Here is a 24,862-nt window from a genome sequence, read left to right as displayed (position 1 = left end):
TCGAGGAACATAGAGAACACTCCTCTCGATCGAGCACAGTAAAGCACTCGATCGAAGGTCTTCAATAGGATAGTTACTCGATCGAACGGTTTAGACAACCAATCTTGGTCGATCGAGCGTAACAGCATTTTATAAGCGTACATCAACGCAAAGCATCCTCCGAGGCCACTTCACACATTCTTAGGTAACAATTTCCGGGCTCCGATTCTTCTTTCTCCAAAATACATGCAAACGGGATGAATTTGGGCTCGATTATGCTCCTTCTAGCTCATTCCTGCAATTAATACAAGATAGACCAAAGTAGACTATTCGGGGGCATTTGTATCTAGTTGCCACATAAATAACACACAAATGCGTGTAAATATAGGGTAAAAACCATATATAAAATACACGCATCAGCTGACGCGCTTGCTAACCTTGCAGCCACGTTGGCACTGGGGGCAGAAGAATGTATGCAAGTGCCAGTCTACAATCGATGGGCAATATCTTTGCTTGAAAGAGTAGAAGATATAGATACAACAAACATGATTTGCGTCTAGACGGGTGATGAAGATGACTGGCGCCAACATATCATCGATTTCTTGGACCACCAAAAATTACTCGATGATCCCAGGCACAAGGTAGAGGTACGCCGACGTGCTCTAAAATTTCTTCATTACAAAGGGGCGCTCTACAGATGCTCTTTCTAAGGACACTGGTTGACGTGTCTAAATAAAGATGAAACCACTAAAGCAATGGACAAATCTCATTCTGGAATTTGTGGCACTCACCAATATGGACCTAAACTTTATGATCATGTAAAGAGAATGGGGTATTACTGGCAAAAAATGGTTCAAGACTGCATGGATTTCGTGAAAAAGTGTTAATCTTATCAGTTCTACGCAAACTTCACACATCAGCCACCAGAGCCATTACACCCAACTGTATCCTCATGGCCCTTTGAAGCTTGGGGACTCGACGTTGTAGGACCCCTCACTCCGAAAGCCTCTAATGGACAAGAGTATATTCTCGCTGGTACTGACTATTTCTCAAAATGGGCAGAAGCCATCACATTACAGGAAGTCAAGAAGGAAAATGTAGTGAATTTCATCCGAACTCAAATAATATATAGATATGGTGTACCACAATGTATTATAAATGATAATGGGAAACAGTTCGATAACCATCTGATGACAAGTTTGGGAGAGAAGTTTAAATTCAAACAATACAAGTCATTAATATACAATGCTTATGCATTGGTTTGACTGAAGTCTTCAATAAAACCCTTTGCAACTTGTTGAGAAAAGTAGTAGCAAAATCAAAGCTAGATTGGCATGAAAGAATTGGCGAGGCATTGTGGGCCTATCGTACCACATATAAAACTCCTACTCAAGCAACCTCGTACATGTTGGTGTATGGAGTAGAGGCCGTGTTGCCGTTACAAATGCAGATCCCATCCTTACGCATTTCTATTCAAGAGGAGCTTACAGAAGATGAAAATGACAAGGTACATTTACCAGAGTTGGAGTCACTTGATGAAAAAAGACTAGAGGCCCAACAGAAGCTCTAATGCTATCAAGCAAGGTTGTCACGAGCATTCAATAAAAACGTACGTCCTCATTCTTTTCAAGTAGGAGACCTAGTCCTTGCAATACGAAGACCACTTATCACCTCTCACAAGCCGGTTGGCAAGTTTACCTCTAAGTGGGATGGTCTGTATGTGGTATAAGAAGTTTACACAAATGGCGCATACAAGATTGCGGATGAAGACTGTGTGCTCATAGGCCCAGTAAAATGGGAAATTTCTCAAACGTTACTACTCTTGAAGCAACACCATGCTCCTAAGCAGGAGCGTAAAGTTCAAGCCATGCTCCTAAGTAAGAGCGTAAACTGCAAGCCATGATCCTAAGCAAGAGTCAAAACTGCAAGCCTCTATGAACTTCGACTTGATCTTGTGAAGTACTATTTCTACTTTGCAAGTACGTAGGCAACTTGAGTGAACATGTAGCCTGAGTGTAGCCACGAAAACAATGGGTATCATACCTCAAAACAAAACAAAAAAACAAAAAAAAATTAAACTACGTCGGCTTGATCTTGCGAGTTGTCATATTTTTCACCATGCAAGTACGTAGGCAGCTTGAGTGAACATGTAGCTCGAGTGCAGCCATCCCTCCAAACAAACACCATTTCCCTTTGCACTACTATGTAGGCTTTGATCTTTGCGAAATACCATTTTTTTACTTTGAAAGTATGTAGGCGGCTTAGCTAAGCAGTAGGTCAATACCCCGTACCTCACCTAAAAAAACTCAATGTTGCTTGGCGTTTTCATAAAAGGATGAGCATCTTATTGAAACTAATAATAGCTAAGACATTCTACGAGCAAACATTTTTGCAAACCATCTCGACAAAAAATTGAAAAAAGCCATTTTCTAAGACCATCATCAATCAACATTTTCTGTGAAGCGTTGATAATAGTCTTCAGCAATTCTTCATGAAACTCCATGAGATAATTCGGTCTTCAAAAAGCGTCAATGGTCTTTGAAAGACTCAAATACTCTTCGTGAAGCATTTCTCTTCGAGAGGCTTGAATCACCTTCAAATCTTCAGTATTCAAATATTTAGACACTTCAAGATGCATCAATTATCTTCAAATCCATGTGTGAACTCCAAAATAGCCTAAACGGTTTTCAAAAGCAAGAGGCAGCTTGATTTAGTCTTTAAATAGTCTTTTTAAAACTTCCATCGTCTTCAAGACTTCCATCCTCTTCACGAATCTTCCAACAATTATGTAGAATACTTCAAAGAATCTTCGAAATTGTTTTCACAATGTCATAATCTTCACGGTCATTGAAAAATTTGAGTAATCTCTAAAGCTCGGCAGCCATAATAACTCATATGATAACCGAAATGACCCAGCGGATTCATTGCATGGTAGTTTATATGAGATTTGAAATAACATGCTTGTAGTCATCTCCAACGGTTGATGGGCTCACTCCATGATGGCTCACATGTTAACCGAAATGACCCAGTGGGTTCATTGCATGGTAGCTCATGTGAGAATCGAATCGGCTCTCCACATAAATCTTCAATGCTTCAATGCTTGACAGCTCAACATCATGGGCTCATATGATAACCAAAATGACCCATTGGTTTCATTACATAGTAGCTCATATGAGAATTTGAATGACCTCCCAGGAAAAATCTTCAAAGCTCCGCCTCAGGCTCTACATGGAATATGATGAAAGTCTTCATGAAATATAGCTCACATGATAACTGAATGACCAAGAGGGTTCATTGCATGGTAACTCGTGTAAGAATTAAAATGACTCGTCCGAAGAAATCTTCATCTATTGAAATGTCAGGTTCAACAAGCGGACACATATACTTGGAATGCTATGGCCTAGCTAGAATAATAAGGCCTCCAACTTCGACGACTCGGTTCAAACGTCGCTCCAGAGTGTTCAAAAGCAGCTTAACTATTCTTGAAAGGGGTTGACAAGCTTCGAGCCTTCATAACTTTTGAGTATCTTCAGGCTTCAAATCTTCAAGCTCCATTATTCCTCTAAATATTTTCAGCGTCTTCGAGTCTTCATATCTTCTAGGGCTTCGGCTTCGGTCTTTGAAAGCGTCAATGGTGATTAAAAGTCTCGATGGTCTTCAGAAAGCTTTATGCCTTCATACAATCTCCAATATAGCTCTAACGGTTACAAGAAGAAATAACCAGCTTGATTGATAGCCTTCAAAGCTTCGACATTTTTCGAGATGCTTGGACAGCCTTTATGTCTTCAAGAAGTTCCAATGGTCTTCCGATCTTCTAACAGCCTCATAATCTGATAAGTTCGACCAATCTTTAAAAAAAAATTATTAATCTTCAAGAAGCTCAACAACACCTTCAAATGGTACGAAAAGCCTTATAAGTCTTCTAATGTCAAGAACTAAGAACAATGCTGACAATAATTGAAAATTTCTTGATGAAGTTGAACATTCTTTGCGAGGCTTCCACCATCTCCCATAATCACATGCGTCTTTATAAATTCGAGGTGGTGCTCCTCAAAATACCCGCCCCTGCAAAAAAAAAGAAAAAAAAAAAAGAAAAAAAGAAGGGGCCAAATTGTCTCACAGCAAAAAAAAAACTGTGTTTTTGTGACGAAGAAAAGATAACTTAATTCATCAGTCCAATTTCGAGATACACCTAAACCTAATTAACAAAGAAAAATTCAAAGTTAGCCATGAACATAGCAGCATATATCAGCAAAGTATTTGATGAAATCTAAGGTAAAACAATTTTGGCCACATCTTCGCATTGTTCAACTACTGCGATAAGCCAACACCGGGTCGAAGTGTCGAGTTCGCCAAGCATAACGATGACCGAGCGAAGGAGTATCTGACCATAGCGGGTACCTCTCGCTCATAAGTAAAAACAAGAGCAAATAATCATCGACTTTGAACCGATACGAGGAAAAGACAGTAGCTCTTGAAGTTTAAATACATTTCATCCTCCTATTCTTAAATAAATTGTGGTGAGGAACTTGAAGTAGCTAACTGCACCTGCACAGCTCCCCGAATCCAAGTGTGCAATTGCAATCCATAAACGTCACTGAAGCTCAGATATTAGCTTCATTCAAGAAGAAAAAAACTAGAGATTCACGATCAAGATACCGAAGCCTTCGTTCAAATTAATCTTCGCAAGCTTTATGCGTAAGAAATGATAATAGCAGCTCTACATCAAAATGAAGTCAAATATGAGAACAATAATGCAAGTTTGCTCATTAAAAGTTCAGTTTGATCAAAAAAGAAATACAGAGTACAAAATTAAAAAATGCAGTTGAGACGAGGATCACGAGATCAATCAAGGTTCAACATTGACGAATAATTTGTCATACAAATGAACCAAACAAAGAAATGGTCAGGAGTTCGCAAAACACGTAAAGCCTCAAAAGGATATTTCAGTAGTGAAAAATTCCTCAAGTCAAAGCAATGCAATGATCAAATTTGATGGATACGGTCAAATTATTTGAGTACTACATGTTATACGGAAAGTGCAGTAACAATAAAAAGATCATAAATACCGAACGAGAGAAGTAGTGACGTGGAAGAGAACAACTGTCTTGAAAATTATTTCTGGTACGACCGTGGTAGCGATCAGCAAATGACCAGTAGTTCCCCAAGGATTACACTACTGCCGCCTTTCAGACTTGCCCACTAAAGACCGATAGGCCAGGAACGACCTTAATCTTTACCCAGAGATATTGAGAGGAGAAAATATGAGAAACGGAGAAGAGGCAGAGTGTTGTTTTTGTATGTTGAAATGCTGCAGAGAGGCTCAAATTTATAGTAAAAAAGGAGCAGTTACAGGAGCCAAAACCGACTCCTGAAACTCAGCCTAAAATCCGAGTTAGTAGGAGTAAGACTCTCCCCACTAACAGTCAGTTTGACTGACCTTTTCAAATCTGCTAACAAACACAAAACAAAGCCCACAACACAGCTTGGATCCGGCCCAAAAAGGTAGGCACAGCCTGCTGCAGGCGATTGCCAAATCCCTAATCCAAAATCACGAATCCGGATCCGGGCCTGGCCGGGCACGGGCACGGCGCGTGGGCGAGCTGAATTAAGCACCTCGCAAAGCCTCTACAAAAGGCTCCCTTTACCCACTAGTGATATGGTAAGGAGTGTGGACATATATAAACACTCTTTTCCTCACCAATGTGGAACGATTGGAACATTTTACATGGATAAAAAAGCCCCTATTTCCAACAATCCTCCACTAGGGGGACCAGAGATAAAGAAAAAAAATTCCTGGATAAAAGAAGGATTGGATACTTAGGTATAAATATCTTGCGATTTGAATTGACACTTTAATGAGATGAGGAAACAACTTACTTATTGCGAGTGAATATCTTGCGATTTGAATTCCTAGCTGAGCTTCGGTCGATACCCCCCACAACACATATCATACCTTCATAATTAAGATCATCCCGCGATTTCAAAGTGCAACGCTCTCTTTTAGAGCTATGCGTTTACCTTGGTACTAACAGATGTGTTCACAAGACTTCTCATAGTCTTATGATCATCACACCTGCGTAGGTGACTCAAGTGCTTCTCAATAACACTTCTTGCATAAGCCATTAATGTCATATGTCCATCCTTGTATATGATTCATCAAGTGCGTCTCAAAAGCATCGCCATTTAAGGCTATGAATCATATAACGCCATAGGAATACAGACATTAGGCCTAGTCACTCTTGACTTAAGGACTTAAGCCCCATTCCCCTCGACGTTTTAATGACTAGTCTCCTAGTCAACCCTTTAGTAAAAGGATCAGCATGATTGCTTTCGGACTTCACATAGTCCAAAGCGATGACTCCCTTTTCAAGGAGTTGTCTAACTGCAGTGTGCCTGATTCGAATGTGTCGTTTCTTCGTATTATATACACTATTCTTAGCAGCACCAATAGCTGCTTGTGAGTCACAATATAAGGAGACCGGTGTTTGCCGACCTCCCCACACTGGTACATCTGCAAATAAGTTTTTCAACTAATCAGCCTCTTGTCCTGCCAACTCAAGAGCTATGAACACCGACTCCATGGTAGAGCGTGCAATACAAGTTTGTTTAGTAGACTTCCACGATATAGCACCTCCACTCATGGTGAAGACATAACCACTAGTAGAACAAATCTCATCGTTACCTGAAACCCAATTTGCATCACAATATCCTTCTAACACAGCAGGAAATTTACTATAATGCAAGCAACGGTCAACTGTTCCTTTTAGGTATTTTAGTAAATGACGAAGAGAATTCCAATGTTCACTACTAGGGTTATGTGTATAACCACTCAGTCTACTAACTGCATATCTGGTCGAGTACAGTTCATAAGAAACATCACACTACCTAGGATTTTAGCATAGTCTTCTTGGGATACACTCTTACCCAAGTTTTTACATAAATGTATACTAGCATCGTAGGGTGTCCTACCAGGCACATCATAAAAGCAGTTAAACTTTTTCAACACTTTTTTCACATAATGAGATTAACTTAAAAAAATTCCTATAGAGTTTTGAATAACCTTAACTCCTAGGATTACATGAGCTTTTCCTAAGTCCTTCATCTCAAATTCTGATGACAAAAATTCTTTGGTTTTAATTATTACCTCCAAATTATTACCAAGTATTAACATGTCATCAATATAAAGGCATATAAGCACACAATCAGATTCTATTACTTTGAATAAACACATGAATCAGAATTGTTTACCATATAGCCATTACTTACCAAAGTGTTGTTAAATTTCTCATACCACTGTTTAGGTGCTTGTTTTAGACCATATAGTGATTTATTCAGTTTACACACCTTATTCTCTTGACCCTTTAACACAAACCCTTCAGGTTGCGACATATAAATATCTTCCCTTAGCTCACTATTCAAAAAGGCAGTTTTAACATCCATCTGATGTATAAAAAGGTTATGAATAGCAGCTAAGGCGACAAGAGTTCTAATAGCCGAAATTTTGGTCACAGGTGAATAAGTATGAAAATAATCAATATCTTTCTTTTGTATAAAACCTTTAACCACAAGTCTAGATTTGAACCTTTCTATTGTATCGTCAGGTCTCACTTTATTTTTAAAGATCCATTTACTCATAATAGGTTTACTACCTTTAGGTAAATCAGTCAACTCCCAAGTCTGATTAGACACAATAGAATCAAGTTCACTTTTAATAGCATCTTTCCAAAAGTTAGCATCAATGGATTTCATTGCCCCACTATACGTTTTTAGGTTATCTTTTATTAAAAAAGCTGAAAGAAATTCATCACTAGCACAAATATTGTATCCATGTTCAGACAGCAAAGTTGAAACAAAGTCAGCTCCAAAGTTCTTTGGACATCTAGGTTTCATAGTCCTTCTAGGTTCAGCAATATGATTAATAGAAGTGCTACTACTAGCATGTGAAGAGATATCATTAGATGTAACAGGTAAACTAGGAGGTGAATCTACATTCTTCTGTAATGGAAAAATATGCTCAAAAAACACAGCACCTCCAGCCTCGGTTATAGGACGATCACTCAAAGATATGAATCTATAAGCAGAACTATTTTGAGCATAACCTATAAAAACACAATCATAGGTCATTGGTCCAACGGTAGGTATCCTAATGTCAGGTAAGCCCACTTTAGCCAAAAACCCCCATATCCTAAGGTAACTCAGGTTAGGAGGATAGCCCTTCCAAATCTCGTAGGGTGTCTTGTCAAGTTTCTTATGAGATACATGATTAAGAATATGTCAAGCAGAAAGAATTGCTTCCCCCACATGTCGTCAGACAGGCCAGAACTTAAAAGCATAGTATTCATCATCTCTTTTAAGGTTCTATTTTTACGTTCAGCTACACCGTTAGACTGAGGTAAGTAAGGTGGACTAGTCTTATGTATTAAACCGTTAACAACATAAAAGTCGGCTAAATAACTAGACTTATACTCACCACCTCTATCAGACCTTACCCTTTTAATTTTTCTGTCGAGTTGATTTTCGACTTCATTTTTAAAGTTTATAGACGATTGTTCTGCTTCATCTTTAGTTTTAAGAAAATATTCTCGGGTGTACCTTGAATAGTCGTCTATAAAGGTGACATAATAATTCTTTCCACCTCTGTTTGCCACATTTTTGAAGTCAGGTAGGTCGGTGTGAATTAACTCAGGAAGACTCGTATTCCTAGTTATAACAGGTTTACTAGGTTTCTTTGTGAATTTAGCCTCAACACAGCTAGCACATTTAGAGAATTCTTGACTCGATAAACTTGGAATTAAACTCATAGTTCTAAGTTTTTTAATATAGTCAACATTCACATGACCTAATCTACCATTCCAAACATCAATAGACTCAGCGATATAAGTAGAAGTAGATGCAATATTATTAAAAATTGAATCAGTGTTCAATACAAAAAGACCCCAGAAAGATAACCCTTGCCCACAAATTCCCCATTACGCGGCATTACAACCTTGTTAGGCTCAAAAACAAGTTTCAAACCAGCTTTGTTCAATAAGGCACCAGACACGAGGTTTTGACGCAATGAGGGTACAAACAAAACATTAGTGAGAGCAAGTGTTTTCTCCGTGGTGAGTTTGAGAAATATCTTGCCTTTGCCTGTGATCATTGTAGATGAAGAATTACTCATGTAGACACATTCCCCATCAGCTACCTCCTCGAACTCAGCAAATAACCCATTATCAGCACTGAGGTGTCTAGAAGCACCAATATCTAAGACCCATTCAGCAGCATTACCCACCAGATTCGCTTCCCCAACCATAGCAGCAATGACATCATCAGTCACAACATTATTGGCTTCAGCAGTTTTCTTTTCAGTGCACTGGTAGGCTTTGTGACCAGTTTTGCCACAGACATATCAATCAATGGGACCCTTTGGTTTCTGAATCTTAGTTACAGGTTTGATATGCTTCCCTGGACCATTCTTCTTAACAGGACCCTGGTTCTTACCCTGACCAACTTTTGCGTTACCTTTACCCTTGAACTTCTCAGCATTTAGACGGACCACTAGACTCAACTAGATTAGCTTTAACAGCAGCAAGTGAAGCATTCACAGATAGACTAACAAGTTTGTCTTTAAGACGATTTGCCTTTTCGGTCCTCATGTTTTCTACTAGTTATTGGAGAGACAGGTTTTTTTTTCTTATGCTTAAGGTGGTTCCTATAGTCAGACCAGGAGGGAGGGAATTTTTCTAACAGTACATTAGCCACGAAAATGTCATCTAATTTCATACCCGTATTAACAACATCAGCACATAGATTCTCAAAGATATGAACTTATTCCGTAATAGGTTTCCCGTCAGCCATCTGAAATTCCAGCAACTTACCCACAACATATTTCTTTTTCCCAGCATCATCAGCCTCATTCTTAGCCTCTAAGGACTCCCATATCAGTTTGAAAGATTTATGAACCATAAATAGGTCAAAAAGGGTGTTAGTCATGTTGTTTAGTAGATGACATCTAACAGTCTTATTGTCTTTATCAAATTTCTTAATATCCTCTTCGTTTGACTTAACAACAGATATAACAGGGGGAGTTTCCTCAACAGACGCAGCAGTAGCTGCTTCTTTAATAGGAGCAGGAGGGTCACTAAGCAGCACCTAATCAATTTCTAATTGTTCAAAGAACATCAGCAGTTTCTGTGACCAACGCTTATAGTTATGACCGTCTAGTTTCTCAAGTTTAGTCAGATCAGGAAGAGTCTTTGTTAAAACAGACGACATTTTTACAGCAACAGTAACAGTTTTCAAATTGTTATACGAAAAGTGCAGTAACAATGAAAAGATCAGAACTACCGAACGAGAGAAGTAGTGACGTGGAAGAAAACCACTGCCTTGAAAACTATTTCCGGTATGACCGTGATGGCAATCAACAAATGACCGGTAGTTTCCGAAGGATTACACTACTGCCGCCTTTCAGACATGCCCATTCAAGACCGATAGGCCTGGAACGACCTTAATTTTTACCCAGAAATATTAAGAGGATAAAAGATGAGAAACGGAGAAGAGACAGTGAAGTGTTGTTTTTGTATGTTGAAATGCTGCAGAGAGGCTCAAATTTATAGTGAAAAGGGAGCAGTTACAGGAGCCAAAACCGACTCCTGAAACTCAACCTAAAATCCGAGTTAGTGGGAGTAAGACTCTCCCCACTAACAGTCAGTTTGACTAACCCACAACACAGCTCGGATCCGGCCCAAAAAGAGAGGCACGGCTCGCCGCAGGCGATTGCCAAATCCCGAATCACGAATCCGGATCCAGGCCGGGCCGGGCTCGGGCACGGCGCGCGCGCGTGTCCGAGCTGAATTAAGCACGTCGTAATGCCTCTACAAAAGGCTCCCTTTACCCACTAGTGATATGGTAAGGAGTGTGGACATATATAAACACATCAAACACTCTTTTTCTCACCAATGTGGGACAATTGGAATATTTTATATGGCTAAAAAAGCCCCTATTTCCAACACTACAACAAGCGAACAAATAAGGCGACGTCAAACATGATGATAAAGCGATTACTGGAGGAGGCTATTGTTGGAGTAGTGTCCTCCACAATAAGTGTGTTTACATATTAAATCTCCTAAAAGGAATATCAGGGATTTATATTATTTATTTGTCAGCTGGTCATCGTTAATCGGTAATGATTGGCTGACTAGAGTTTGACATTACTGTCGTGTTACGGCGGTGATCAACTGATCGCTTTAGGTCACACCTATAGGATGATGCCCAAATGGAAAAACTAATTATTTGTATGAGATAAAAATTAATTAAGTCCTTGTATTAATTGACTTTTAATAACTCAAGTGAATGTATTATTTGATGACGAGTTACGAACTCAGGCCAAGGAGATTTATTATTTAATTATTCGATAATTAATTAATAAATGTTAATTGAAATTTAATAATTAATAGTTAATTAAATTTATACGATATGTGTATAAGTTTTTAAGTAAAGGTGATTAGCTATTTAAATTTACAAGAGGTTGTAAAATTTGCTAATAAGGGTCATAAGATACGTTTTATATTGATAAAATGGTCCAATTACTACATGATAGTTAAGTAGTTTTTAGTTGTTAATTTGTATTATTTAAGTGTTAAATGATCAAATTAATAATTAATTATATAAAATAATTAAATATAAGACTTCTAAGCATTTGTGGGACAAATGTCGAAAATCAAAATGGTCCAGCTGATACATGTGGACCGGTTTTATTAAGTCCAACATGACCTCCACTTGTCCATATTTTGTGACATAATTCACATGAGATGTTCCTCTCATTTCTATACATTTGAGAGGCCTATATATACCTCATCTTACACATTTGCATGGGTGAATTTTTAAGTCAAAAATTTGTCCATTTTTACTCTCTTGGCTTGTTTTTGTTGAGTAGAAAAAGGAGACTTATTTTCTTCATTTTTCCTCACCAAAACTTGATCAAGTTGTTGATCAAATAATCAAAATAAAATTTACAAATAATAATATACATCATCTAATATTATTATTGTAATAATATTACATATTACAGGCTTACTACTACTTTTATCTAGTTAATAATTTTAGTAGTATTTTAGGATGGTCTTGGGTGCATCCAATGGAGATCACCTTACTTGGTGATTTGGGTATTGGAGGATCATCCTCATAGCATAAGCTCAAGAGCAACATGAAGGAAGGAGTCCTTGAGTTGTGCCCAAATATTTCCATTAACAATATAAGGAACTTTTCATTCTTATTCTTTGCATGCATGTAGATTAGACCATTACATAAAATTAGCTAGTAATTTTATTGTCATAAGATGAGTATAATATGGTCTAATAACTAACAAGTGGTATGAAAGTATTGTTACATGCATGCATGTAGTCATAAGACGATTTTATGAATTTATGAGATACATTAATAAAATTTGATATTTTGTTGTTAAAATTAGTTTTATCACAAAATATGGTCTTGCATGTAAAAAATCTGGTCTTAAAATTACATGGATCGAAATTTATAGTTTTTTAATATTTAATCACATTTTATGACTTAAAATGGCATAAAATTGAGTTAAAATGCATTAAAATTAATTAAGCGTTAATTTAATTATGTTGCAAGTTAATTTTATGCATATTTATTTAGAAATAACCACATTTATGTTATATTTATGAAAAATAGAAATTTTAAATTAATGTGATTAATTTAGGTAGTTTATTGATTTTTATTTGATAAAAATTGATAAATAATGGTTATTTTACAAATAACTATTGATTTAATTTTTGGGCTCGAAATTATTAGATTTTTAGCTTCTGGAAATCGTTCCAAAATGTAAAAATTTTATTTTAAAGTCGTTTCAATTTTTATGATTTGATTTAGAATTAAATCGTAAAAATTGCCGTTTTATCGAGAAAATTGTAAAATTGATTTAAATAAATTTAAAACCAAATATTTTTACATGCATGTCATTTTGGTGAAAGACTAGAATGTAAAAAACCTTAAAATTTAATTTTTCCTAAATATTTTAATTAAATGGAGTTTTTTCCATAATAATTGTGAATTATTATGTCTTTTGCTATAATTTATGTTTTAAAACCATATTATTTCAAGATAATTAGTGAGAATAATTATTTTAATTTTAGACCAGATTAGTATGATAACTAAATCTTAAAATTGTTTTAAGAAATGATTATGAATTTTTAATGGTAAAAATTCCGGCTTACATGCTCAATTGATCGTTGTTGGTAAGTTAGACGATTTGGCATGATATTTTACATAATGCATTTTTATTCTTATATATGAATGGTTTTAATATTTCAATTATGTAATTTTACCTAATATGGCCATCGGTAGAAGTTGGTATTTCCCGTAATGTAAGGGAATATCGACTTGTTTTGTAATTTATTGCGATTTTGCATCGTCCAATTTGTAATTAATTAATATTTTTTTTAATTACAAATTGTATAATAGGAAATTGCTAGGTAATTTAATTATTAGTAGTTAAATGAAGCATCTATCGATGGAGTTTTCATGAAGACGGTGTTTTCGGAAAGGCGTTCCGAAATCCTAAAGAATGAGGCCAATTTTATGAAGATTCAAGGGACCACGGAGTTGGTTTCCGAAGTGTAATAGTTTATTTAATTAGATTAACTAGGTGGCCATATTAGGATTTGTTGTTTTATTTTTATGCATCCATGCCAAATCGTCACTACATGTTTTATTTTTGTTGTTGTTATCGATTTAATTGTCTAGCATTCACCAAGTTAGTTCACTTAAAAGTGATAGACAATTAAATTAATAAGATCTCTCACCTTTTATGAAAATTGATATTAGCCTTACCAAATAATAGCACCTATGAATCCCTTCTTCATTACAGGTAGTTTCGGATCACCGAGGTATTCTCTTTTTACGTTGGGTAAGTAGGGTAATAAAGGTTATTACGCGTGAAAATTGGTTGGACTCAACGGGATTAAAATGGTTTGAATCGGTCCACCGTGCCCATATTTAATTGTGGGGCTAGAAGATAGATTTTAAGAAAATTCGTCAACCAAGAGTTCTAATAGTTGAATCAGTCAAAATTGTTGACTCACCAAATTTATATAAATATGGGTTGAATCAATCCACCATGCCCGTGTTTATATAAATGATGTGACCAATATTTGAGCATATTTAGTACCCGAATTAGCCTCGTTCTTATGCTTTTTAGTGCATAATTGGGTCATTTACTATCTTTAGTCTTTCGTTTTGCATATTCTTTGTGGTTTTGTTTCCTTGGTAGGAGAGGAGTGCAAACCTTGCATTTTCATGGCAAAATGGAACTAAATTGATCGAATCTAATGACCAAGCATCAAAGTGAAGACAAGACTAGAAGGCCTATGTAAATAATGAAGTAAATGGGCAATGATGAGAAGATCCTTGCATCCCCAACAAGATCCATGAGGATTGTTGAAAGAAGAAAAGAAGAAGAAGCTTGCTGAGCTACAATCCGGGCGTCTCAGCCACGAGACGAGCGTCCTGGCTGGCTACAATCCGAGCGTCCCTTAGCCAGTCCGCTCGTCCTGACCCTCCACAATCTGCCCGTTCAATCCTCCAGGCCGCTCGGATTCCTTCCCAGTGCAACACCTCCTCTCCCTTGGTCCGCTCGGGATGCGCATATTTTACGGAGACTAGCGAAGCGGAGATGAGCATCTTCTTCGAGAGGAGCATTTCCTCAATCTTTTCTTAAGGGTCTTAATCGTCATTGAAGCCCTTAGTAACCCTAATTTATGTACCTAATCCTTAGTATAAATACCTCATTCTACTAATTAGATTATGATGTTCTTCTTATGAAATCTTAATCTCATTTTAATCTTGTAATCAACTTTTAATTAAGCATTAATACAAATCTCATTTCCTTAATTTTTCTATTGTTCATCATTTATTTTGGGTAATTGAAGATTATTTGGGGTTTATTTGGAGGATTGATAACCTTCCAATCATTCATCAAGTACTTCTATTATTCTTTGCTTATTATTTTGGAATCATTATTAGGTATAATTCTCTTAATCCCTTTTTAATTATTGTTAATCTTCTTCATTCATTCATCAGGGTTTGTCTTGCTAGTATTATTGACAATCTTGTTAGCATGTTAAATTTGATAATTAGTGAGTAGTCTTCTTAGATAGGGTTAATGAGGAATTAGGGGAAACCAACATGGGGATTGATTCATGCTTAATCTAATATGCTTTCATAATTAATTTGCTTGCTTGTTGTGATTTCAACTTATGCACATGTGTTATTTGATGAAATGCGAGCCTATGAATCCTTGCATTTTTTTACCTATCACTTATCTTTTCAATGAGGCTTGTAAGACATAAACCAACTCGAGTCTCATTAGACCATGCATATAGTTGGATAGAGAGGATTAAGTCGACTTGTAGGTGTTGTACAATCTAATTGATTCGGCTCCGGGTCCCAAATCTTCCTAAAGATTGTAAGATATACACTAACTCGATCCCATCACAACAATAATTGCTTGCATCTAGTTGAAAACATGTTTGTATGATCAAATGCCATGAATCCCCTATGAACCCATGACACGCTAGTGCTTTTAATCATTTGCTTACATCTCATTTTAATCATCTTGCTTGTTTATTTACATTGTTATTTAGTTTAGTGATCTTCTTATCTCAATCCAAATTGTGACACCCTTAGACACCACTACTTGCAATCGAAAATCCTACATCAATACCCGTCCCTTGGGATCCGACCTTTACTTACCTCTTTACTAATAGTAGAGATTTTATGAAGTTATAAATATTGTTTTGATCTAGGTGCTCCTAACGAAAAGTAACCGAAAACGATAGGCCGACCAAAAATGGCGCCGTTGCCGGGGACGGTGTTAACTTGATTTGATTTTCTTAAATTGTTATTAGTTGTGTCTTTATTTGCCTTGGGAAAGTAAAACTCCTCAAGGTTTATTCTAATTATTTTCGAGTTGTTTGATATTTTGCATGTCTAGAAGATCACAAGGTAACTTGTTACCCATTGATCACGAAATTGAAAGAACTTTGACAACCAATAGAAGACTTGCTAGAAATACTTTGAGAGGTATTGGTGAGGTTGTAGATATTCATCCAAATACTATTGAATTCATCAACCCTTTTGTAAGAGAAGGTGAAGAGAACCCAACACAAAATAAACCCACAATGCCTAAGTTTACATCACATTTCGTACCAACTGAGGAGAACCTACCGAATGGTACTCCCACACCACAACACTTGACCGGAAATTTCATTACAAAATCCGCAGTTATCCAATTAGTTGAAAGAAGCCAATTTGGGGGGATGCCAAGTGAAGACCCTCATTCTCACATGGAGACTTTTTGTGACTATTGTGATGTGATTTCACAAATCGGAGTGACTCAAGACCAAATTCGATGGGTCTTATTTCCTTTTTCTTTGATTGCTACCGCGAAACAATGGTTAAAGAGCCTTGATAAAGCTACTCTCGGTATCGTATCTTGGAAGAAATTGGCTCTTGCTTTCTACAAAATGTTCTACCCTCCGGAAAAGACTGACATGCTAAGAGCCCAAATCACTGGATTTAAACAAAGGGACGAAGAATCTTTGTATGAAGCTTGGGAGCGATTCAAAGGAACTTGTCGCTCATGTCCTCATCATGGACTTAGCGAGTGGTTCTTGGTACAACAATTTTGGAATGGTCTTTATGAAGACTCCCGAAACATTCTCAACATGGGATCAAATGGTATGTTCACCGAAGTTGACGATAATCAAACATGGAACAAGATTGAGGAAATGGTGGTCCATAACTCACAATATATAGTAGACCTCGAAAGGCTACTAGAGAAGGAAATCATGAAGTGGACTCTATTACTCAATTGGGTGCCCAACTTAGTGCTCATATTGATACCATCAACTTGAAGTTTGAGAAGGCTATGGCTAAACTTGAAGAAGCCTCCAAATCACCAAAGCAACATGTTAATACCATGGTGGCATCTTCATCAATTCCAAGTGGAATATGTGAGAATTGTGGAACTTTGGGACATGTACAAAGTGAAAGTAGGGGAACAAGTGAGCAAGTGAATGCTTTTCAAGTATACAAGAGTGGTACCCCTTATTCCAACTATTACAATGAAAACACCAAATTCCATCCAAATCTCTCATACAAAAGCCAAAATGTTCAAAACCCTCAAACAACATACACCCCACCTCCAATGAGAAACCAAAATCAAAGACTCTTTTACAACCAAAACCAAGGTTACCAAAATCAAACTCCATACACTCAATCAAATAACCAAGGTTTTGATGTTCAAAAAGCGGTCCTCCAAATGCAAAAGAACCAACAAGAATTTTCACTCAAATGCAAAAAAGATAGCCAAGCAAAAGACATCACCATCAACAACATCCTAGCCTACACAAAAATGTTGGAAACCCAAATGACTCAATTAGCATCTTCGAGCTCTCAAAGACAAAAGGGGCAATTACCACCTCAAAGTAATCCCCCAAGACATGAATCGGTTAGTGCCATCCACTTGAGAAGTGGTACAAGATATGAAGGGCCAAAGAAGCAAGTTGAGGATGATATTGTGGAGACTAGTGACAAGGATAGAGTTGTGCAAGACCCTAGGGAAGAAGAACCCACCATTCAAGAAGTTTCAAAGAAGAATGAAGAAAAGGCTAAAGAGAAGGAGCCTATTGTGATTAGACTTCCATTCCCGAGTCGTCAAGCTAAGCCTAAGTTTGATGACCAACTTGGAAAATTCATAGAAATTGTGAAGAATTTAGAGGTCTCGATTCCATTTACGGAATTGATCAATCATATTCCGGCCTATGCAAAGTATATGAAAGATATCCTTACAAAGAAGAAGTCAATCCAGAAGCTTGAGACGATTGCTTTCACCAAAGTGAGTAGTGCTATCCTTCAAGGAAGTTCACCTCCAAAGCTCAAGGATTCAGGAAGTTTCTCTATTGCATGCACTATTGGTGACACTACAATCAACAAAGCTTTATGTGACCTTGGGGCAAGTGTTAGTGTCATGCCATATTCGGTAAGCAAGAGGCTAGGAATGGGAGAGCTCAAATGCACCAACATCACACTTCAAATGACGGATAGATCAACAAAGACACCTCTAGGATCATGGGAAGATGTTCCCGTAAGAATTGGCAAATTCTTCATCCCGGTGGATTTCGTTATTGTTGACATGGAAGAAGACTCCAACATTCCTATTATCTTAGGAAGACCTTTCTTCCACACTGCGGGAGCGGTGATCGATGTGAAGCATGGATAGGTCACCCTTGAAGTGGGAGTTGAAACCATCACTTTCAATCTTGACAAGACTATGAGAGCTCCCCGATTGCATGAGCCATGTTTTATGGCATCGCAACACCGCCACCAACAGCCACATCGCAGTGCGAAAATACCCGCATCACAACACTAAGTATCGTGCCCGGATCACCACCCGAGGCACCACAACCACACCGATAGACTTCGCAACATACACAATCCTATAAACACTGACTCAGAAATAACTTCTCGGACAAGAAAACTTACTCAAATCCACTTTACTGAATCACAACGCAACATATTATATGAATAAACAGATAAGCACCTTCTGAACATCATTCCTACCATTTCACGGAATACACATGTATTATAAATACACATACAATTATAACTAGCCACGCCAGATCAATCGAATTATTACCATTTTTTTTATTCAATTAGGTTACTATACTCAAGATATAGAAAATTCAGATAACAACTTTATAATTATCACATAATACCACTTCTTGTGAGGTCAAAACGTCACACAAACATTAATACACATCATAGACCCGTAATCATATCCAACTAGTCAATCCTGATCACGTAAGTTACCACCCGACAAAGGCTACCTCTCACCCAAGCTTAACTCGTATGCCCCTCATAACATATTCTCCCATTCGCATAACCATCACCTCATGCCAGATATAACTATACCAATACTATTCAACTATTTGCACCCGCCCCATCTAACCACATCTTATACTTCCCCACAAACGTACATATCAATCCGGCCTCTACAAAGTCAACCTTATTAGAATTGCTATCTTTCTTATCTATCACCACCCTTAACCACTAGTGACAACACCTCAACACTACCATCGTTCGGACATCAAGCCTTGTACACTAATCTTTAAACATCACGGTTTCTTTCCTATCTTCGGTTAATTTCCCAAATAACGAACATCAACCCATCAACAAAATTTACCTCAACATTCTTCCCAATACTATCCTTAACTGTATCGTCATCTAACTCTCCACCAAAATCTCATATCATGCAGATACTCTATCAACCTCTTACTACCTTAATTCCTCAAACTCATGACTAATCATGTTATCCTGAAACTCCTATATAACCATTAACTAACATATTCATGATAGCATCACGCATCTCGACGACTCCTTACCTCTATATCACATAACTCCGGTCAACATTTTCTCAGCTTACTTTTATCCTTCTTTTCTCTTTAAACTCAACAATACCAATTAATAATTCGACTCCTTATTACTTCTATCTAACTCTTTAGTGCTCCGGTTACTTTCTCATTGCTCCAAAACTCAAATCCCATTATTTCTTATTGATATTATCTCACTCTTTCTTACCATGGATCTTCTCTTATCATGCTATCACTCACACTTATCACCAATCAATCTACACGGTCAGTCCACTACACCTCGTTTTTTTTTTTTTTTGAATCCCAAAACACATTTCATACTGTTAAATGCCCAAGGAAATCACACATTAGTTCCACCTCTTGATAAACCAAATTCCCCAAACTGAATCTCAATCTACAAATCCACATCGCTGCATAACTCAATCTAAGCTCTTAATACATCATTCTTTTCCATCTATCTACAACGATCTTTCCATTACATATATTCTTAACCAAACCGGTTATAACTCTCTCCCTCCATAATCCTTAACATCTCAAGTTGCTACTATCCACATCCTTCCTTCCAATCTTTTCATTCTCACATTCCTTAGACTCACATCATCCCTTGCCTACATTCACTTACATTTACGTTACTCAACACACAATCATATCACTCACCTCATCTCACAAAACATGATACATGCCTCAATAAGCCATACCGATCTTCCTTTTATTTTTCCACTATCTATCACAACCACATACAACTCATGTCCTCCCCATCGAACTCATAATCACCATAGGTGTCACTCTTTACATTATAAGATTGGGTAACTTACGCATCAGGACCGACACATACGTAAAACAATGCATAAAGAAGCAAAAGGACACCTTTGAATTAAACATAATAGGCAACAAAGTCAAAAGATAAGCATATAACCCAAAACATGAGTCACTAGATCGAGTACAGGTCGCTCGATCAAGTAAGTGACTTACTCGATCGAGTAGGTGAAGGTCAGAAGCACGTAAAACAAATTACCAGGGCTACTCGATCGAGTAAGGGCTACTCGATCGAGTACCAAGAGGTGCACTCGATCGAGTAAGGGCCACTCGATCGAGTACCCTACGCATTTCTCAACACCGTCCAGTTTTCGTAAAACGGTCATAACTTACTTATTTCTCGGTCGTTTTGGGCATGTGACCTATCGTTAGAATCTTAAACGAACAAGTTATCACCTCCAAATGGAATCACATTAAAATCATATATACATCTCAAGTTATAACAGTTTAAAGACAACTTCTCTATAATCGAAAAGTACAACTAATTGATTTTACTTCCAAACAACTTAAACGACAACAAGGTAAACAAAAACAACCCAATACTCATGAAACCAGTAGTCCCAATCACATGTTACTATTTTCGAAAGCAAAGCAACAACATTCATCATGCACTACCCACATGCTTTTATTCTATAACTTTACGTACAACAAAACACACTCATACATTACAAATCCAATTTCCATGTTACTAACGCAACAATATTACAAATCCACTTCGTCACCGAAACATATATTCATAATCACGAAATTCATATTCTCATGCAATTGCTATCATCTTTTCTAATCAATTCACCTAGTTCAATCACATTAGTCATCTAACAAGTGCATATGACACAACAGTAGACAAGCATATGAACTTATTATTTAAGTCTACGCAAACAAAACTGTGTATAATCATATCACATCCCCTAATCACAAGTTACTAGTATAGACACATTATAAATCATTCATCCTGCATGCAACATCATTATTCATCACATATTATCATATATGAACTACTTCCTTTTTCCACCACATCATTCATCATTCTCACATAATTTTCCAACTATTCCAACCAACATGGTAAACCAACTATCATTCAACATGCTTTCAACCAACAACATACAAAATCACACCGATTCATGCCACACATCACTATATTGGTACACAATTCACAAAATAAACACATAGCGATCCCGACTCATATCCCATGGTGACCGGTTCAAAAATGTAGGGCGAGTTCGCGACTTCAGGACGTCTCCCAAGTCTTTACATTTGCTCCTACAAATTCTACCCCGGGTTCTTTTTAATTGACTCCCTATATTCATTAGGTTCATTGGTTACAAGTTTCAGGATCGTCTCTCTGATACCACTTTGTAACACCCCCATACTCCAAGTGCCTTACCAGGACCACTTAAGGAATGAAAGTGCTACCATCTCGGTTACCCGAGGCAATGATAATCATAAGACAATAAAGAAACGTACTTTAAAAGTAAATATAATTTAAATGATTACATGTCTCAAACCAAAACTGTCAAAAGGAATACAATCAAACCAAAACTGTCTACTAATAAAACTGAACAACTAAAGGACATCGTCTGACACAGCGGAAGACTCTTCTAACTACAAGTGATGATTCATCCTAGCTATCCCATATGCGTCATGTCATACCTGCTCAATAAATGCTCACCATCCCCGAATGGATCACCACAGTTTTTAAAACATTTAAACGGGGTCAGTACTAATTACACAAAAACAACGGCAGTCACAATGAAACAGAAACACAGACAGCTCAAACCAATCTCTAGTCTCCATCTCCAATCTCCACTCAACTGACTACACACTAAAGTGTGTAGCCCTGCTAGAGTTCCCATCCCAACAGGTACTCCTCGCCGCCAGTGGGGTACCGCAGCCGTTCCCACCTAAGCCCCGCTCATTTCCATCGAGCGATAAACCATGTTCATTAATGTGCACATCCTTCCTGTGGCGGGTTCCACAGGAGGCGAATCAAGGGCGTGAAGCCACTCCCGCAAGTGACTCCACTCAACCAGGGACGCACCCCGAAGAACACAGACAAATACAATAATAGTCAACGATAATAAACAACAACCGTCAAAACACGAACAATTACCAACAAGCAATTCCAATACGAAAATTACTCGATGACAATAACAATCACCACACAATCATGTAACTAATACTGAGTAGGAAAACCCTACCTGAAATAAGACATCACCAAGATCGTCACAATCAGCTAATCATAATCATTCTTCAACGAAATCACCTCCTATAGACACACAATCATACAATCACAATCTACAACAACAATACTCCCCAAAACCCCCAAATTACCCAATTAGGGTTTTAAAGAAACCAACAAAACACTACATAAATTATACAAGGAACTTACCCCTGACACGACGATCATAACGGTGTAAAGAATAAGATGATCCGACCAACCAAGCCTTGAGATTTGCCACTAATGCGGTGAATGCGAAGAACGTAACTTTCAATCTTCTCTAGAAAGGTTTTAGGGTGATAAAGTGATTAATAAAAGTGACGGAACCTTTTTATATTAATCCCGCATTAGTAACAAAACCCGTAAAAACAAACCCGTAAAACACACTTACTCGATCGAGTAACTAACGTACTTGATCGAGTAACAAACCCGTAATCACTTAGTTGAGTGCACGCTTCTAAGTTACCCTTTAATCTGGTTATATTTATTTTTGGATCGGAAGATTGGACTAAATAGACCTGTTATGAACAGTAGACTACCCTGACGAGGACGGAAGTTAAGTTAGTGGAAATCTAGGCTAGAAAGTGGATCGGAAGGACCTTTCAACATCCGTCTCACAATGTGTTATCTAGGCTATTTGCAGTTGAGTCATTAGACTACCGTAGTGAACCGAAATCCCGACATGTTCCCTCTTTATTGATCATCTTATTCTTGTTTTCTGCCTTTTTAATGCTCTTATTTATTTCTCTTTCCCTTAGCCTTTATTAGATTAGAAAACCAAATTTACAACCCCCATTTGTGACGAAATAAACGAACCTTTTACAGATATCTTGCCTCCCTGTGGCGATCGACCCAACTTCCCTAGCTATATAGTTAGTTTAGTTGGTTATTTTTGATAGGTATACGACTACCCTGTCAAATTTTGGCGCCGTTGCCGGGGAGGCAATAGCCCTATCTGTTTTTGTTTCTATTATTTTATCCGTCTCAGGGAATTTTTATTCCTTGAGACAGTTCTCATTTAAATCTTTCAGTGCTGTGTATGGCCGGGTCAAATAGGTCGGAGTTAGTTTCAGCTGACCCTGACCCAGAGAGACTCCTTAGGCATAGACTTCGTCTGCAAAGAGAATCACGAAATGAAGACTTGAGTACTTTCGAACCCGAGCTTCAGCATTTTCTATTGGCAGAAGATCAATATTTAGAAGAAGATACTCTCAGTTCTGTAAACCAACCAGTAAAGATGCCGAATATTGCGAGTCATTCGGACCCTAAAGCATATTCTATTCCCAAGGGTTTCATTCTCCAGACCGAGGATGGGAATACATTTGATATCCGTCCGTCTTATATCAATCTGGTGGAGAGAAATCTCTATAGAGGTGTGGCAGGTGAAGACCGGCGGAAGCATATGGTGGTCTTTATGGATTATTGCTCTACTATCCCCGCCACAAAGGGGGTAACTCAAGACAAGATTAAGGAGGTGTTGTTTCCTTTTTTCTTTGACTGACTCAGCAAGGGAGTGGCTGACCGACTTGGACCGCACGGCCGCCGGGATCACGAACTGGGAAACTCTCGCGCTTGCTTTTTATAAGAGATATTTTCCACCGCAGCGCACCAATCAGCTGAGGGGAAAGATAACCAGTTTCAAGCAGGCACCTAACGAGACATTTTATGAAGCCTGGTGTCGGTTCAAGAAATTAGTTAGGTCTCTTCCTCATTTCGAGTTTGAACCATGGTTTTTATGTAACCAATTCTATAATGGGTTATATGACGACCATATAGCTATTCTGGACGCCTCATCCAATGGACGATTTCAGAAAAAACATTGATGATGATAAGGGATGGGGCATTATTGAGGAGATGTCGACCCATTGTGTTGAATATGGGAACCCAAGGGACGATATTAGAATAGTCCATTCAGTCGATAAGGAAGTTGTGGCTCAACTGGAAGCCATGAATGCCCGTTTTGATAGATTGGAGCTGCAATCTGCTGGGGAACCTCAGACGGTTCATTTGCTTACTAGATAGGACACCGTCACATGTGAGAGGGGTGGGAGCAACGACGGTCATACTGCTATTGACTGTCTTACGGAGAAAGAACAGGTCCCTGCTTTTCAACAATACAGGCAAGGAGGGGGTTCTTACTATAACAACCAAGGGGCAGTCCATCCCAATTTGAAGTTGACAACTCAAAATGTGCTCAATCCCATTCCTCCACCGCAGCAGCAACAGCCATATATCCCTCCTCATAAGGCTCAACAAGGCTTTCAAAAGCCTCCTTCTTTTCCTCCTCCCAATCAAGGTGCATTATCTTCAAGTAGGGTGAGTGAGCTATCTGAGTTGAAGACGATGTTGCAGTTTTTGACAAAGCAATGGCAATTAAGTGACTAACAAAAAGAAGCATCTATTAAGTCAC

At 37.8% G+C, this 24,862-nt stretch overlaps 1 protein-coding gene and 1 non-coding gene across 2 annotated transcripts; one reads left to right on the top strand and one right to left on the bottom strand.

The window, feature by feature from the left end:
- The first annotated feature begins 734 nt into the window (after positions 1–734).
- On the top strand, positions 735–1,549 carry LOC141593157 (uncharacterized). Its single transcript, XM_074414111.1, has 3 exons — positions 735–797; positions 900–1,128; positions 1,251–1,549. The coding sequence occupies exons 1-3, from the start codon at positions 735–737 to the stop codon at positions 1,547–1,549; spliced, it is 591 nt and encodes a 196-aa protein (XP_074270212.1).
- A 14,989-nt stretch (positions 1,550–16,538) lies between these two features.
- Positions 16,539–16,645, bottom strand: LOC141593647 (small nucleolar RNA R71). The gene has a single exon (XR_012521721.1). It is a non-coding gene; the product is annotated as a small nucleolar RNA R71 (small nucleolar RNA).
- Positions 16,646–24,862: the final 8,217 nt, after the last annotated feature.

The sequence above is a fragment of the Silene latifolia genome, chromosome 7, assembly GCF_048544455.1.
Source record: "Silene latifolia isolate original U9 population chromosome 7, ASM4854445v1, whole genome shotgun sequence".
NCBI classification, from domain to species: domain Eukaryota; kingdom Viridiplantae; phylum Streptophyta; class Magnoliopsida; order Caryophyllales; family Caryophyllaceae; genus Silene; species Silene latifolia.
The sequence above is the reverse complement of the archived record's forward strand: the minus strand, read 5'-3'. Positions and strand labels throughout refer to the sequence as shown.